The sequence below is a fragment of the Phycodurus eques genome, chromosome 16 (assembly GCF_024500275.1).
Source record: "Phycodurus eques isolate BA_2022a chromosome 16, UOR_Pequ_1.1, whole genome shotgun sequence".
NCBI classification, from domain to species: Eukaryota; Metazoa; Chordata; class Actinopteri; order Syngnathiformes; family Syngnathidae; genus Phycodurus; species Phycodurus eques.
In genome coordinates, this window is record NC_084540.1 from 11642404 (window position 1) to 11661270 (window position 18867).

Below are 18867 nucleotides of genomic sequence, written 5' to 3' on the forward strand. Positions count from 1 at the left end.
AACTTGGCCACCGGGTAAAGCTATGTCCTGTTTCGGCTGTTAGGTCAAGCACAATGGAAAATCTGTATCCCTTTTATGCCGGAACAGTTTTTACTGTGTCACAGTAGAGTTTTTAAGCTTCCACTGTGGTTTCTTAGTATTATAATTGAGGTTTATTGAGAATCAGACTTGATCAGTCGAACAGAACAAAGTTTCTAGAAGGGAGAGAGAAACAAAGACAAAAGACAAAGCAATAATTGTAAATAGGATTACATGCCGCTTACATTCAGTGATTTCTCCAGATTCTCAGAACCTTTTGATGATATTATGGACCGTAGATGATGAAATCCCTAAATTCCTTGCAATTGTACATTGAGGAACATTGTCCTTAAACTGTTCGACTATTTTCTCACGCACTTGTTCACAAAAAAAGTGAAACTCGCCCCATTTTCGCTTGTGAATGACTGAGCAATTCAGGGAAGCTCCTTTTATACCCAATCATGGCACCCACCTGTTCCCAATTAGCCTTTTCCAAACAGGTGTTTGATGAGCATTCCGCAACTTTCTCAGTCTTTTTTGCCACCTGTCCCAGCTTTTTTGGAACGTGTTGCAGGTCAAGGGTTGACTCTGCAATATTTCCTTAAAAGCGTATTCACAAGCACAATTTTAACCCTATCATCTTGAACTACAAAATGTAAACTATTAAAGGGTTTTGTTGTGTCAAAGCAAGAACCATATTCTTGGACAGATCCATAGGTAAGTGTCTTTTAATATATTTAGGTTCACAAATTATAGCATTTTGTTTTCTATTTTATTAAATAATTATGTACAAATACAGAACATGGAAAATAGTACTTCTCAATATGGTGTAAATGGCATTGAGTGCATCTGATACAAGTAGCCACTGTGATCACTGAAAGGGTTCACACAATATCAAAACACACAAAGAATTTCAAGCATGATATGCCCCTTAGATTGCATGGGAATTGGTTTGTAACCTTACAGATCCAGTATATGCCATCCTCAGTCAATAACCTTTGTGTGGTCCCAAAGCAACCACATAAACCTTTCGACTGAAACTCAAAGCCCACAAGATATAAAGTACAATCATGCAAGTCCCTGAGTGTTTTTTTTTTTTTTTTTTTTTTTAACTTACTTTGACAGCTACATTGTAAAGGATTTTCCACAACGGCCCCGGTCAAAACATTGGACCACAAGCTACCTAGTCGGAGAGGATCTCCAGGGATAACAGGACCGGGCGTATCCGGTCACAAGCAGTCTCTGCACAGTGCCACCTGACCATCTCGATAGTCTCTACAGGGGCAAAGGCGCTGGTATTTGATGCTGGCACCTGCACAGCTGAACAGCAACGGGTCCTGCTGCAGGCCACATTCTGCATGTTCTGCTGAGAAGGCAGGAAAGAGGTGATTTATCTCTGACTCCAGCCCCGCACATTGGAAGTCCAGCCTTGGAGACAAAGACAAAGGTGGAGGACACAGTGTACTTGTTTCAATCTGATGAGATACTGGACATAAAATACTGCAATGGATTTTTATGTGAAAACACCGCTCGTGTACTTTTATCATGTGATTTAGCAGTTGTCAATTTAGCAGTTGAAATAACCTTCCAACGAGGTGAAATTCTGTCACATTTATTTTCAACTCAGGGACTCTCTAGCCTTTACATTGCCATCAATTGCACCAAAATAATGTATTTGTGCCATTCCTTAACTTAATTTAGTTAATATTAGCTTCAATGCTGCACCATTTTTTATTTTAGATCAAAGCTAGCTGGCCACATTTATTCAGCAAAAAATAGCGTGCCATAAATGAAAACTCATCTTACGCATTGAAGGCTTCCTTAATGTTGATGAAACGAAACAAGGCAGGTTCGCAGATTAACCCCGCGTCCTGGCAGCCCTTCACACAAGACTCACCCTGCAGCGCAGCCAAGAGCTGCAGGGCACCTAGCGGAGGCCAGGATGGGTAGGAGGTGACGTTGGAGGCCCAAGTTAGGAGGCTAGAGTTGGGCAGGAGCATGAAAGGAGCGAGTAGGCTTCCCTGCCAGATCCGGGAAGCGTTCACTGGAGGAAACAGAGCTTCAGGAGAACAAAAGTCCTGCAGGTCCAGATTAAATAACTCTGATCAGCCGTTATATGTATTACAGTGTGAACACATTGAGCTGCCAGTTTGGATAAACTCCACAAGTGAGTGATGACAAATGGCATATTTAGATGAGCAGTTTGACCTGCACCTGGGCAACAAAATAATAAAACAAGCATGACGATACAGAAAGTGCTTGACAGATCAAACGTCCAAACAACAATATGAATGTGGTTATTCCACCCAACAACAAATGAGAATTGAAAGAAGAATTATGCTCCTGTGAGAGCCTGGATTAGATTCCATCCCCCCAGCTAGAGCTAATCATAAGACTCCGGTAATAACATTTTTCTGACAACATGTCCTTCTGGCCTCTAGAGCCGTTTATTAAAGTGCCTCCAGCACCCACAGGCAATAACTAGTCTTCCAATCTCCCTACATCTCTTGCTCTCCTATCCCTAAAATGAAAAGAGACAGAGATTTTTATTTAAACAACCAACATATAGGCATGTTTATTTGGATGATGAAATAGCCTTTTTATGCAAATTCATAGCTTCAGCATAAAAGCTACAAATAATTGTATCCATTTCCATCCATCCATCGATACTGTATGAGGCCATGTAATAGGTACACCAAATGTTGGCACAATTCAAGGAGATTCAATAAAAGCACTATTAAAATGTTTGCGTTCCCAAAGATAATAATGCTCAACAATATGTTAAATATTGTGGTTGTAGTTTGCAGTGGTGTAGAACTGCACTGCACTAAGAGCCCATATAATTTGTAATAGTTATATAGCTAAACAGGGCAACCACAAATATGAGAAACACCTCTCAGTACATTGGAGAGCAGTGATGTGGTTTAATATGACATGGTCATTTCATGTGAAATATTTCACGTTTAAACAGTCATTCATTTTTTATCAGATACACAACAAAAGTCTTATCAATTCATCTTTGCTTGTCAACCCAACTGTTCAACACAATTGTATTGTTAGATAAACAACAAAATATTGTATTGACCAAAAATTAATGTAATTATTTTGTTATTTTGTTTAACTAAAATATTGTTTGGAAAAGGTTGACAAGAAAATATGAATTAATGTCACTACTTATGAATAATATTTTTTGAGCATATTTTTTATATAACTGCACTTTTCAAAATGCATGTATACTATGCCATAACATAACACACTTTAGTTTACTGCAAAGATACATATACATTTATACATATGTATGGTCAAACCCATGTCATTATATTGTTACATCTATAACTTCCTATCATATTGCATGAGACTTTCGTTGATTTCTTTTCTCCGCAACTTTTCTAATGACAACGGTACCTCTGACGTTTCTGTTTACATGATGCACCTTGTTGTGTATGGTTTAGTAGTTTTGGTGGTGTGCTTGTCATTGAATGAGCATTTTGAGTAGAGACCCACCTGGTTCTGAATGTAGGCATGGACTCTTTCCAGCATGCCCTCACAGGTGTACTCATATGGCAAAAAAGGCTCCACCTGCAAACAAGGATGTGAAGTATAGCTGAAAGAACATTGGGCCCAGAGAGTGTGCTGTTTTTCTACAGAACCAAGCCAGTGTAATTACTGTCACTGAGCAACATAGTTAATCAGCACTGACATACTCATTAGGGTAATTGTGAAAGTCTCATATCTTTCCATGCGCTTCACATTAAAATCAATGACCTAATACAGCACAGGGGACTGCTTTGAAAATTAATTTCATTATTTTTAGTGACGACTTCATCAATATGTCCAAAACATAGATTAAAGTAACAGGGTCCTGAGTCCTTCTGGGGAGGTTATTAGCATCGCCGTCAAAGCCTGTCATTCACTGTCTGGCTTTTAATGGCACATGTATTTAAATCAGTCAAGAGCACACTGATCAATAGTTAGGCCTTGTTTTTTTTCCTTTTCTTCTTTTACTGATAACACTAGCTCAGAAGTGACAAGGAAGGACACTTGCATTGTCTGTGTTGAAAAGGCAAAATAATATGATAAAAAATATACATACTTTTGGATATATATTCATTCATCTTCCGTTCCGCTTATCCTCATTAGGGTCGCGGGCGTGCTGGAGCCTCTCCCAGCTATCTCCAGGCGAGAGGTGGGGTACGCCCTGAACTGGTCGCCAGCCAGTCGCAGGGCACATATAAACAAACAACCATTCACACCTACAGGCAATTTAGAGTCTTCAGTTAACCTATCCTGCTGATGTGGGAGGAAACCCATGCAGGCACGGGGAGAACATGCAAACTCCACACCTCAGAACTGTGAGGCAGATGTGCTAACCAGTCCACCGTGCCGCCTTTATATATAGTATATAATATACTACCGGTATTCATTAATAGTAAGGACTTTATGGCTCATAGCTTTATTGTGTGTGTGTGTGTGTGTGGGCGGGGGGGGTTTACAGTGAGCATCCTGCAGATAATTAGATTCTAGTTTTACAGAGTTGTTATAATGAAGTCCAGGCAGTTATTTGGTTATCCAGCCCTTTGACCTGTTGTTATGGTTCTCTCAAAGGTTTTAGCCACAGCAATTAGCTGATGGATCCGGTGAAGCAATTACACAGTTTGCCTCATATTTCCCGTGGGAGTTTATGGAGACCACAGCTGAACTTTACAGAAACATGTTTGCCATATTAATCGAAATGTCCATACAAGATGGAATTCATGGGAGCACTCGATAGTTGGCCCCTAGGGCGCATCCGGCTATTTGTGGTCATCAAACTGTTACGGCGCTTTCCAAGATCAGACGAGAGCCGCTTAGTGTGCAGTCGACCAGCCCATTCGGCTGCGGATGCACGAGGTGGCCGCTTGCTATGTGGCAGGTGCGCCCTATTCGAAAAATATTTTCTTCACTATGTGTTTTGGTTGGGTCAGTTTATATAGGTTGTACCTGGACTTGTCTCCATGCCATCGATGCAGAGACGGCCTGAAGAAAAGTACCCAAAATCACGCATCATGACATAAAATATGTTCATTTCTAAAATGTAGGTGCCTTAAATATTTGCTTCTGGTACTTTTCTGAAAAGTACCCAAAATCACTCATCATGACATAAAATATGTTCATCTCTAAAATGTAGGAGCCTTAAATATTTACTACTGGTACTTTTCTGTTGATTTTATTTGTATATATTTGAGTGGACCGATTCACGTGGCTTGTGCATGGGCAGTGGCATCAGGGTGACTGCAAGTAGACCGCACAAGTCAGTCGGTAGCGCATTTGTACCAGATTATGAAGTTCGTTTGACTGTGTGCGTCAAAAACAGTGAGTGGTTAGTTTTAGCCATTACTTGTTGTACCAGAATGCATTATTTTAGAGTGTTTTACATGATGTTTTTTAGTTAAAAGTCACACATATTTATTGCTAATGAAGCTACTTCTGCAACCTAAGTGGCACGCTTTGTCTTTCAGAATAAGAGCATCATACAGGCAGTGATATGTTAACTATGCATATATTGCTAACTTAATAGCGTTCTTGATATAATTTGTAAGTGTACTCATTTGATTATTTTTATTATTTATCCTATGTTTGGGTTTGGGTTCACTTACTGTATTGTATTTGGATATCCTTTCTCACATTCAAAGTATGAAGCCCGACTGTAAAGTGTATTTCCTTCTTTATTGTGGTTCTTTGTGTTTATATGTAAAAAGAAAATGTTTCTTATCCCCTTTCTGATATATTTTGTTTTATTAAACAATTTATTTTAATTGATGGCAAAATGGAAACAGCATTTTATTTCAGCATGTAGGTTTTGTTGTTTTAAATGAAACTGACATTTTGTTTTAAATATTTACGTATTATTGCATGTGGTCTGACTGCCTTTGACAAATGGACTTTTAACTCATTGAAACATTTAGCCCTTAAGATTTGTACCCCTGCTTTAACTAGTTAGTTGTTTTTGTTGTTTTGTGGAATTTATCTTGTTATGGCATAGTCAGCCTTCACATAAGTCAGACTCCGTGTTGCATTTCAGCATTTCATTCAATGGGGAAAATGCTATACATAATTGACATTATGGCAGTCTGAAACGCTAAAGCCTAGTTTGTGGGTGTTACTATGGCAAGAGAAGCTTTTAGCCTTCAGAATTTGGCTCAGTTCTGATGTGGCGCTGTACCAAAGTTTGCATGCATCGATGCAGTCAAGTGATTAGCAATGCAGGAAGTAGCGACGCAGCCAGCAAAGCATTTTCATATATTGTCTAATGCTGCGATGAAGAGCTCAATTAAAACGCTGACGGCTTCAAAGTGGATAAAACATGAAGAGAACAAAATGTCTCATATTCTCCAGCAAGATGTAAGTGCAACATCTACAGTCGAAGATAATAATATGTCAGGGCCACCCATTTGTTCAATGGGTAGGGGTAGGGTTGCAAACATACGTTGATCTTCATGATGTCACGGATGGCTGCATCAAACTCTTCCGAGTTATTGAAGTCAACGGTAATCACGTGCGGCTTGCCGATGTACTGCTCTGCATAGGGATGCTGAGAGGACACCTGAAAGAGGTGCACAAAATAATTAGCTTTTAGTTGCTGCTGATGTAAAAATAACATATCATCCCTCCTCTAAGTTTGTAATGTGTTTTATTTTAAAAGAAAATCATTTTGTTCAACATGCGGGCTATGTTCAGAGCCAAGAAAGTTTACATACCTCCCTGGAGGTGGGCTTCCCTCTGAAGAACTCATGATTGAGAGAACTGTGAGGAGGGCTAAACTTGGGCTGCAGAAAGATGCAGCCATTGGCGATGGCCTCCAAAGGGGCGGGGCCTTCATACGGGAATCCAAAACCAATGAACAGCTTTAAAAGAACAATGAAAAGGAGGTGAAAAAAGTCTTTAACCCATAAACAATGTGTTTAATTCATTTTCATTTCAAAGGCCCCACCTTAGCCTTCCTCAGGAGCTGATGGAGTTCCTGCTGGGGAAGAAGGCCATGGTTCTTCACAAAGGCAGGCACCTCTGGGGGACGTTGTGTTTCATAGTACACTGTCCCATGGATCTCCATGTGGCGATGCAGGATGGACAGGAATGTTTCCTTACCCTTTTAAGGTATATGACATTTAGCAAAACACAGCTAAAAGTGTTGGGTTATCTTTAATTTAATTTACTCTGTCCGATACACTATCCAGACAATAGTGTTGATAGAATGGAAAGTTAGACCAAAATTGAAAAAGGGAAGACAAATAAAATTGGATGGAATTTGGTCTTCCTTGAACAGCAATCACAGCCCCGACCGACTCTTTTTACATTTTGGAGTGTGATTATTTGTCAATTTAGTCCAGATGCGCATTTGTGAGGTCACTAATGTTTGATTCGTATGTAGGCTGGGCTCATAATCTCTGATGTTGAACATCCTAAAGGAGGGCTGGAATGAAAGTCTCAAGTATTTCTAAACCAAACTCTTCCAACGCCTTTATGGACCCTGCTTTGTACACTGGGGCACAGTCATGTTGGGACATAAAATGACTTTCCCGAAATTGTTCCCATAAAGTTGGAAGCACAGAGCTGTCCAAAATGTTTTGTTATGGTGAAGAATTGACATTTTGGGAGAACTAAGTGATGTAGTGCAACCCTTGACTGATTAGTTGTTTAAAAGGTGTGTCCATAAGACTTTTGTCAATAGTGTATATATTATATCCTGGTTAATTCTTCATTCATCGACTGTATTTAGTGATTGAAATGTTCCCTCACTGCTGTGATAAGTTAACTAACTCTCCCATAAGCACTGTTCACCAAAATATAAAAGTAGAGGAGAAAACCCAAGGGGTGTCCATGAGAGGAAAAAACATCGATGGATTTTTTTTTTTAGTCAAATTGAGTTCAATTGAGCGGGCTGACTAACATAATTGTCTGGTGACTATCTGGCACATTTTATGGATGACTGAAAGTTAAAGTTGAAAACTGATTCTCAGTAATGTTATGAATGATTTACTCGGGCTATTTCTTCAAGCTATAAATCATTTATGAATGCCATTTGAATGTATCTCCACACTTATCATTTAGAATGTCTCCGAGCAACATATGGGGGAGAGAAAACATTTTCTTAGAGCAGTGTTTCCCAACCTTTAACGAGCCAAGGTAACCATTTTACATTAGAAAAACAAAAATGTCTGTCACTGTCTGGCACTCTGGTTGGGAATCACCATCATAGAGTGATGCAAAGCTTTTTTAATTCTCATGATGTGTTAATATTGTGGAAATAGCTTACAATATTTGTCTCTTTTTTGCTACATTTTCTCGGAGATTATTAGTCATATGTTCATATTGCTGATGGTGAATCTTTGTTTCAGACAACAGTTCATGTTCAGTTAAAGATAAGCTAATTTACTTACGTGAAGCTAGGAGCGTCAGTGGTGCATGATGAGATGATGGGAAGAGCAAGTATGTAAGAAAAATAGACATATATAAGTGAGGTACAAGACAAAATGTTAACTTTCAAACTGTATTTAAAATATTTAAAAAAGCTGCGGTTGAACAAAGAAGATTCTGGAGAAACAATTGGAAAGAATGTGGCTTATTTCAAAGATGCAGTGTGGGGAACTTTGCAAGAAAAAAGATTCCTTAATTACTCCCAAATAAATGTATAAAACGTTCTGACAGCTTTGGACTTTCATGTCACAATCCTGGCAGAAGAACATGCTTGCCGGAAGCAACATAACCTTTTATCAACAAACTACTTATTTACTATATTTAATATGTTCATACTATGCAGCATGGTAATGTTATCATGTCTGCCTCACAGTCAAGAAGTTCTGGGTTTCAATCTGTTCCTCCTGTGTAGAATTTGTATATTTTTCCCATGCTTGCGGGGGGTTTTCTCCATGTACTTGGCTTCCTCCCACAATTGAAGACTAAATTTTCCATATCTGTGAATGTGATAGTGAATGATTGTTTCTATATACTGTATGTGTCCTGTGATTAACTAGCAATCAGTTGAGGATGTACCCCACTTCTCGCCAACTGTGAGTTGGGATAGGGTCCAGTTCAGCCACAACCGTAATGAGGACAAGCGTTCTTGTCAATGGATGTATATATATATATATATATATATATTTTTTTTTTTATATAATAAAATGAGTTAAAAATGGTCACTGATGGTGTAGTGGTACACTCGCCTGACTTTGGTGCGGGCAGTGTGGGTTCAGTTCCCACTCAGTGACGGTGTGAATGTGAGTGCGAATGGTTGTCCGTGTCTATATGTGCCCTGTGACTGACTGGCGACCAGTTCAGGGTGTAGTCCGCCTTTCGCCTGAAGTCAGCTGGGATTAGGCTCCAGCGTCCCGCGACCCTAACCAGGATAAGCGGTGTTGAAAATGGATGGATGGAGTTAAAAATGGCTTGGGTTTTTGCAAGCTGTTTACTGTGTCACAATTCTGTGTAAAAGTGTTAAAGGTTTTAAAGGTTTGAATTCAACCGACATATCTTCCAGCTTCCAAGTTAGTATCAGACAGAGATGTACCAAGTATATACGGTAATAGAGGTGGTACAGTAGCTGTGTGAAAGGGGAAAGCTGAAAGCTGGGACCGATGTATGAAATTTAAGACTCACTTCTCTCGCATATTTGTGTTGAGAGAAGCTGTCTCTGTCCGTCAAATATTTGAAACATTACATCAGAGTAGACGCTGGCGCAGGCTAATAAATGCTGGGTTTTAAAAGTATAAAAGTCTCTGATGCGCCAATTTTGTGGAAACTGTGTGAAAGGCGCAAATGAGCGGTAGAAAATGCATGCGTGCGAGAAATTGACAAACTAATTGTGTGCATTGTAACTTCTCCCACATGACACAACTCAGCCAATTAACTTCCTTATTTAGATCAGGTTTCATGAGTGGGTACATGTGAGATAGGCCAGCAGCAGGAGACTGAAGTCTATAACAGTATTATTTTTGCTTTTTTTTTTAAACTTAATTTTAATAAACATTTTAATAAACATTTTAATTATTTCAGTTCAGTGTCAAAATCATCCATAAATATGTAATATTATAGTCAGTTGATGATGAATTACTACCAATTTAACTGCAATTATAAAAGATGTTCAATCCTTTGGATGCGCTGTAACTAGGTTTAGAGAGAAATTGAGTGGAGTCCAGGGTCTTTTGTGTGATAGTTACCTTCCACATGCTGACCTCTTTGCCATAGACGACAGCCATGTTGTTTACTTTGTTCTTTTGGATATTCAGTCTGGCAGTATCGTTCAGCTCCTCTGCCACAAACCCCATAAAAGAGTTGTCTGGGGTGTGAGCTGCCAGAGGACAAACGGCGCGATTGAGATTACGAGAGTACAAGACTCATTCCTTGCTTTGAATAGAAGATGTATAGAATGAAACATCGCCTTGTGAAGCACTGAAAATTGCAGATTGCCATTAACTGCACAACAACATCATAATCTCTGAACACTTCATCATGTAAGATTTTGAGGTATAATCCAATACAAGAGTTGTATTCAAATATCTACCGTTACAAAGATAATAATGTCAAATAAATAATACATTTTGATCGATATTGTCAGAGGTTGTCATTTAACAGTTCTGTAAATAATACAGGTTAATACGCTTGAAGTACAAATTTGAGCATTATAACATTTTTAAAGGCAGAACATTGGATGCAGCTCTTGTATTGGATAGCAATGTATTCTGCATAGGCTGGTCTGTATATACATGTATATACATATATATATATATATATATATATATATATATATATATGTTTATGTTTTCTATACCTATCAGATGGAGCCTGTGCCAGCTGACATCGGGCAAAAGCACCTTGGCTTGGTCGGCAGTCTATCACAGCGCACGTATGGAGACAGACAACCATTCATACTGTCACTGAGTGAGAACTGAACCCATGAAGCCTGTACAGAAGTCAGGCGAATGTACCACTACAGTGACAGTGACTACACGTTAAATAGAGTCTCTACTACTCTGTAGATAAAGCACTATATACACGGTAAGTGCACTCATAAAGTGCTTTGGACACTGTGATGGTGTAGATTCTACACCAGGGGTTTCAAACTAATTGTAGTTACGGCTTCCCTCAAAGGGCCGTTCTGACTGCCTGACTTTAAAATGTTTAATCGCCTCATCATATTATTACATATACACAGCCAATTGATGGTTTTGAAATCACAAGTCAAGGATAACAGTTTGTTCAACTACTGTTCAACTTATTGTTAGAAGGGGTTTGGTAACAAAGAAAATGCTTGCAATAGCCCAACGTTATTATTTATTACATAAGACACTTTGAAATGTGTCTTATGTAAGACACATTTCAAAGTGTCTTTTTTTTGTGTCTCATTTTTTACAAGAATTTCAAAGTGTCTTTTTTTTGTGTCTCATTTTTTACAAGAATCATGGAAGATGACACACATGATTTTCTTTCTCTGACCACATAAAATGATGTGAAGGGCCGGATCTGACCCGGCCTTGGGTTTGACACCTGTGTTCTACGCCATCATGGTGCCCGAAGCAGTTTATAGATGCTCACATTCACACACCAATGGGCAGCTGCTGCCATGCAAGGCACTGCCAGGCAGACTGGGAGCAATTTAGGGTTCAGAGACTGGTACAGTATCACCAAAATAGGGTCAGTGGTGTGTAGTGGTACAGATGGCTGGCTCGTATTCCCAGCATGGCATCAATTACCAATCAGTGACTGTAGGTGTGTCTGCTTTTCGCCCGCAGTCAGGTGGGATAGACTTCAGCTTTGCCGCAACCCTTAACAATCTAAAATGTAGAAAATGGATGAAATGATGGAACCAAAATATTTGAAATGCCAGTAACTAGGGATGGATTAATGGTCTAATGTCATATTCTTCTTTAGGGAAAATCCACAGCAACTCTGCTTTAATGCACTCCATTCTGCCTCCGTTTTTCTTCGAAACTCAAATAATCATCAATCAGTTTCACACAATGGACAGAATCCATCCATCCATCCATCCATCCATCCATCCTCTATATTGCTTATCATGATTTCATTTATAGGCATTGGTGATTCAGTGGGAGAATTCTTGCCTGCCATGCTGGTGGAGACCTGGGTCCGATTTCCGGCCGATGCAATTACAATTTTTTGGGGCGGCAGTAGCTCAGTCTGCCATAAGAGTCACACTTTTTCTCAATTGCCTTAACTGGGTAAAATAAAGTTTAAATAAGTAAAACAAATGATAAATGGATAAAAGTCAGATTCTTTTCGATAAAAAAGTCAGGATAAAAAAAAAGTATTTAAAAAAGTCATGAGTCACAACTACTCCTATCTAAACCCAACGAGAATAAAGTCACATTTTTTGGGGAAGAAAAAGAACAAAAATTAAGAAAAAAAAAAAAGGAAAATAAATGGCTACTAGTTGTTAGAGAGATGTTTGTCTGCTTGCTGTTGAGGTGCATTTGGGCAAGGCATTGTCCGCACCGCACCGGCTCAAGTGGTGTAGCACTCACACAAATATTTTATTGTGACTGTCACCTTCCATGCCTCCATGAGTGGGAACTGGTTCTATGTGTGGTGTGAGTGAGTGTGAGTTGAATTTCTCCCTGAGGGACACGAAAGAGTACTCTATAATAAATTAGAAAAAAATTATTAATTCTATAAAGTGAACTCCAGCCAATCCCAGCTGATTTTGAGCAAGAAGTGGGGTATACACTGAATTTATGGCAAGCCAATCCAAGGCACATCTAGACAAAGACCATTCACACTCACATTCACACTTGCTGACACTTTAGTCTTTAATGAACCTAACATGCATGTTTTGTGAATGTGAGACCAAGCACGAAGTACCTGCAGATAACCCAGGCAAGCAAGGGGAGAACATGCAACACTGAACAGAATCCATCCATCCATCCATCCATCCATTTTCTACCGCTTATCCGGGTCGGGTCGCGGGGGCAGTAGCTTTAGCGGGGACGCCCAGACTTCCCTCTCCCCAGCCACTTCATCCAGCTCTTCCGGGGGGATCCCGAGGTGTTCCCAGGCCAGCCGAAGAACGTAGTCTCTCCAGCGTGTCCAGGGTCGTCCCCGGGTTCTCCTCCCGGTGCGACGTGCCCGGAACACCTCATCAGGGAGGCGTCCGGGAGGCATCCGAATCAGATGCCCCAGCCACCTCATCTGGCTCCTCTCGATGTGGAGGAGCAGCGACTCTACTCTGAGATCCTCCCGGATGACCGAGCTTCTCACCCTATCGCTAAGGGAGAGCCCAGACACCCTGCGGAGGAAACTCATCTTGGCCGCTTGTATCCGGGATCTTGTTCTTTCAGTCACGACCCACAGCTCGTGACCATAGGTGAGGGTAGGAACGTAGATCGACCGGTAAATTGTGAGCTTCGCCTTTCGGCTTAGCTCCTTCTTTACCACAACGGACCGATACAAAGTCCGCCATCACTGCAGACGCTGCACCGATCCGCCTGTCGATCTCCCATTCCATTCTTCCCTCACTCGTGAACAAGACCCCAAGATACTTGAACTCCTCCACTTGGGGCAGGATCTCATCCCCGACTTGGAGAGGGCATGCCATCGTTTTCCGACTGAGGACCATGGTCTCAGATTTGGATGTGTTGATTCTCATCCCAGCCGCTTCACACTCGGCTGCGAACTGCTCCAGTGAGAGTTGGAGGTCACGGCTTGATGAAGCCAACAGAACCACATCATCTGCAAAAAGCAGAGATGCAATACTGAGGCCACCAAACCGGATCCCCTCTACGCCTCGGCTGCGTCCAATTCTATCCATAAAAGTTATGAACAGAATTGGTGACAAAGGGCAGCCTTGGCGGAGTGCAACCCTCACCGGGAACGAGTCCGACTTACTGCCGGATATGCGGACCAAACTTTGACTCCGGTCTTACAGGGACTGAACAGCCCGTATCAGGAGGTTCGGTACCCCATACTCCCGAAGCACCCTCCACAGGACTCCCGAGGGACACGGTCGAACGCCTTCTCCAAGTCCACAAAACACATGTAGACATGGTTGGGCGAACTCCCATGCACCCTCGAGGACCCTGCCGAGGGTGAAGAGCTGGTCCACTGTTCCACGGCCAGGATGAAAACCACACTGCTCCTCCTGAATCTGAGATTCGACTTCTCGACGGACCCTCCTCTCCAGCACCCCTGAATAGACCTTACCAGGGAGGCTGAGGAGTGTGATCCCCCGTAGTTGCAACACACCCTCCGGTCCCCCTTCTTAAAAAGTTCTGTCGGAGGTGGGAGTTGAAACTCCTTCTAACAGGGGATTCTGCCAGACGTTCACAGCAGACCCTCACAATACGTTTGGGCTTGCCACGTCGGACCGGCATCTTCCCCCACCATCGGAGCCAACTCACCACCAGGTGGTGATCAGGTGACAGCTCCGCCCCTCTCTTCACCCGAGTGTCCAAGACATGCGGCCGCAAGTCCGATGACACGACCACAAAGTCGATCATCGAACTGCGACCTAGGGTGTCCTGGTGCCAAGTGCACGTGTGGACACCCTTATGCTTGAACATGGTGTTCGTTATGGACAATCCATGATGAGCACAGAATACTTAATGGTCAATTTATTGACTGATTGATTATTATGCCAATTCCTATCTGTATTTCAGATTTGACCTAATGTGTCCCTGTTTAGTGTGATAATGTGTATGCATGAGCCTGTGTGAGTTTGGCCGCGGAACTATTGGCCACAGTTGGCGACGTGACGCATATGCGCAGAAGCAGCTGTTCTGAGGGCGCTCACAGCTCTGTGCCCCCAAACTCAGCTTGTAGCAACCCGACAACTCACAACAGTCACACTGTCACTGTGCCAATTTGTGCAGAACTTTAGTGTTTGTGGATGAGTGTGAGTAATCCATCTCACACCCATTGCAGTATCACATAACCAAAAATATCCACATACGGAACATGGTCATGTACTGTTGGCTGTTAAGGTTCCAGTAGCCCCAGTTGGTTCTGTAGCCATGCAGAGTGGCATATTCCTCGTGGTTGTAGGCCGGCTCGGTGCCGAAAGTGTCGATCACACGGATGTGGCACCTGGGACAAAATATGAAGTGCGACTATAATAAGAACAAAGAGCTTGCTTGCTTTCAGATGCTCTCACCTTGATGAATTGGATGACTAAAATAAATATAGTCACACTTCTCTTTTTTTCTGACAGAGCATCTTATACGAAACAGGACACAGTTCAATCTTTTGATTTGGGTTCTCAACTAAATTCAATTCATCATCCCACAGTTCTCCTATGTTTGTGTATCATGGAGCAGTGAGGTTTGTGTCTAACTGTAAAGCACTCACTCATCATTGCACCCCGTATTCAAAAGACAAGATTTGACAATTTAGTCACTGATATGTTTTTATTTAGAGGTTAATTCTTGGTAGGCTGCCCTCTTATTTAAACATTTATGTCTGAAAAAACACAAGCCAGGTTTGGAATGGGCAAGAAAGCCTTTACGGTTTTTGCTTCCCCTTCTTTGGATAGGGGGTAAGTTCAGCTTGAACTCCAGAATCTTGTATCACTTTCAGTTTAAATGTTATATAAAAACGTTTAAATAGAAACTATCCGTCCGTCCATTTTCTGTGCCGCTTATCCTCACGAGGGTCGCGGGCATGTAGGAGCCTATCCCACCTATCTTCGGGCAGGAGGCGGGGTACACCTTGAACCGGTCGCCAGCCAATTGCAGGGCACATATGAACAAACAGACATTTGCACTCACATTCACACCTACGGGCAATTTAGAGTCTTCAATCAACCTACCACGCATGTTTTTGGGATGTGGGAAGAAACTGGAGTACCTGGAGAAAAGCCAGGCATGGGGAGAACATGCAAACTCCACTCAGGCGGGTCCGGGATTTGAACCCCGGTCCTCATAACTGTGAGGCAGATGTGCTAACCAGTCCCCCCACCGTGCCGCTTAACAGCAACTAATATAATATTAATATCATTATATCTCTTCACAGTATTTATATAGCGGAACAATTAATGTCAACATGATACGATTAACAATAGCAGTAAAAATGGCTGTTACCATAGTAACTGACTGCAATAGTAATCCATCGACCAGTATTTGAAAATCCTGATGAGCCGCCTAAATAAAAGCTTCACATAAAACAATTTTAAATCTTTGACCCTTAAAGGCCATTATTATGATATGTTAAAATCTAATTAGGGGTACACTTGCGTGTTTAATTTTAAATGGGCCAAATAGACAGTTAAACACAAAATGATCACACAGGGAAGCTCAAACTATATTCATGTAATCCAATTTGAGGATTCATCAGTGCTCTGTCTGCATCCATAATCAGTGTCGAGCCTTGAGAGGAAATGTAACGTAGCAATTAAGAAATAGTACACCAAGCTCTGAGAGGAAGAGTATAACTGGTGCTTTGCTGTTTTTGAAGATTTAAAAAATAGCATAGTTAAATTACGTTTTCAATGTATGAATCGTTTATATTCAAAGTATTTATGCTAACTCAAGAGTTCTTTATTGAATCGGAAAGGTTGTTACTCATAGCTACATACAATTCACTTGTGTTTATAATTAATTTATTCATCATATTTTACATTAGAATGTGCAGGATAATTAATTGTGGCTCAATATATGGTGATGGGAATTTAGTTTTTTTTTTTAAATGTCCCAAACGACTGAAATTTTACTTACTCCTTTCTTAAAGCACTACATTAATTCCCACCTGGAATCATCTCTAACAAAAGTATGACTGCACCTGCTAAAGCTCCTTACAATGTCAAGGTAGTTTAGGAGGCTGCTTGAGGAATATTACGATTTGTGTAAAATAATTCAAAATTCTCATTAGAACAGTGATACAGAATCCACCATGTATAGCATGTCACAAACGTAAGAACACCCCTCACCTTTTTGGAAATATTTTTTGTTGTTTCTTTTCATGGAACAACACGAAAGAAATACTTTGCTACAATGTAAAGGAACAGTGTAACTTTACAGTCCTCTCGAAATAAATCAACACTTTTGTGACATACTGTATATAACACTTGTAGATTATTTGAAGTATTTTCTGTTAGAGGAAATAGTAACAAATGGAAAAGTGTTATCAAACTAGGAAACTGCATCTGGTGCACTAATCAATGCGTAAAGAGGCACAGTTAGACACTTCTCCCCACCACCCATCACAAATGATTTGCTGATGCATGCAAAGTATCTGGCTCAGTTTCAATTAACAAGACAACCAGTCACTACTCCCACAGTGAAGATCAATAGGTAACCTCAATTTATTGAATATTTTAAATCTTATTAAACACAACACTCAGGAAGAGCAAAGTACTAACTTGTGCTTCTTCAGTGACAGCCCCATGTGCTGCTTCATCTGCTGCATGCCGTGGTAGTCTGTGTAGATGAGGTCAAAGGGCAGAGGGCCAGTCAGAGGGCAACTTCCTCTTCCAGGCGGGACCCCCAAAAACCTGCACACATAATATCAATCCAGAGTACTGCGCAGAATGTTTAGGCCATAATAAACATATATAACTACAGTTGTACCTTGACTTATTGATGAGTTTATTTTGTTCTGTGACCAAACTCCAATTCAATTTACTCTAAAATACAATTTTGAAATTGATTGTGGTTTTAATATAGAAAAATTACACTGTACTGTCTAAAAAAACATGTTGGATGTTTGCCTTTAATGGGCGTGGCCTAGTGAGTAACTTCAGGAGCTGGAGCCTGTTAGTCTGTGTGTCAGTATCTTGGTATGAGTTGTGGCCTACAGCAGCTCCTTGTGAGTGTTCTCATTTTGCATTTGTGTGTTGGGCTGTTGGTCCTGTTCCATAAATGGCAGAAAGGGCATCGGCGACTGTGGCTCTCCTGCATACGTACAGTATCTTTTGATCCAGATGTTCAGAACTGACTTTTTCTGGGAAAGTGTGTGCGTGTATGAAATCGTTCTGGTTGATGTATAGATAGACAGAGCGAGTGTTCAAACAATAAGAATTTAAAAAAGAGCCCAATTGCGTTGTGAAGCATATCAGTACTCTTAGGAAGATAATTGTGAGGCCGTACAAGCGTACAAACATAGCGAGCCAGTTTAACAATAATAGAGACAGCCAATTTGTCCAGACAGCTTGTTTTGGATCTCAGAAAACACACACAAACACATACACAAACACGCATTATTTGTGCAACACTAACTAACACATCTTTGACAGAACAGAAGGGTGACTTTCAAGCATTATCTCTGCTGAATCGTTTTGTCACGATGCCTTCATGGTGCTTGTCACATCATGTAAAATGTTGTCTCAAAAAGTGACAGCACTTTGTATGTGCATTGTAGGAATAACAAAGAATGAATGACATTTAGTAGAGCACAGACCTCCTCCTAGGCCAAAATAAAAGCCTTATTGTGGTTGGTTGCTTTCTTCAACAGCATGTTTTTTTTTAATAAATAAGGGAACACATTTTCAGATTGTGCCAGACGTCTCCCTTATACTCATGTACCGGTATATAAAATATTAATCTCTGCCATATATTAAAACTTTGATTTTACCAAAATACCAAAGCAAAAATATAGCAATACATTCAAATGTTGCAATATAAATATCCCCATTTGAACATTTATGACTCAAATCTGCTCCTTTTAAGCAAAAAAAATTAATAAATGAAAAAAACAGATTACAATTACTATAACTATACATTAAGGTAAATTGTTAAACTGTTGGCAGCACGGTGGACGACTGGTTAGAGCGTCAGCCTCACAGTTCTGAGGACCCGGGTTCAATCCCTGGCCCCGCCTGTGTGGATTTTGCATGTTCTCCCCGTGCCTGCGTGGGTTTTCTCCGGGCAC

The 18867-nt window shown here is 40.8% G+C and overlaps 1 protein-coding gene across 1 annotated transcript in view; it reads right to left on the bottom strand.

Moving 5' to 3' along the window:
- Positions 1-1139: 1139 nt before the first annotated feature.
- Positions 1140-18867, bottom strand: part of LOC133415104 (alpha-1,6-mannosylglycoprotein 6-beta-N-acetylglucosaminyltransferase B-like) — a 53705-nt gene continuing 35977 nt past the window's right edge. Inside the window, 9 exon segments of the mRNA XM_061700931.1 lie at positions 1140-1446; positions 1825-2096; positions 3523-3597; positions 6485-6601; positions 6756-6902; positions 6989-7144; positions 10212-10342; positions 14957-15090; positions 17360-17491. Of these exon segments, the coding sequence (XP_061556915.1) occupies positions 1248-1446; positions 1825-2096; positions 3523-3597; positions 6485-6601; positions 6756-6902; positions 6989-7144; positions 10212-10342; positions 14957-15090; positions 17360-17491 (1363 nt within the window). The 3' untranslated portion in view covers positions 1140-1247.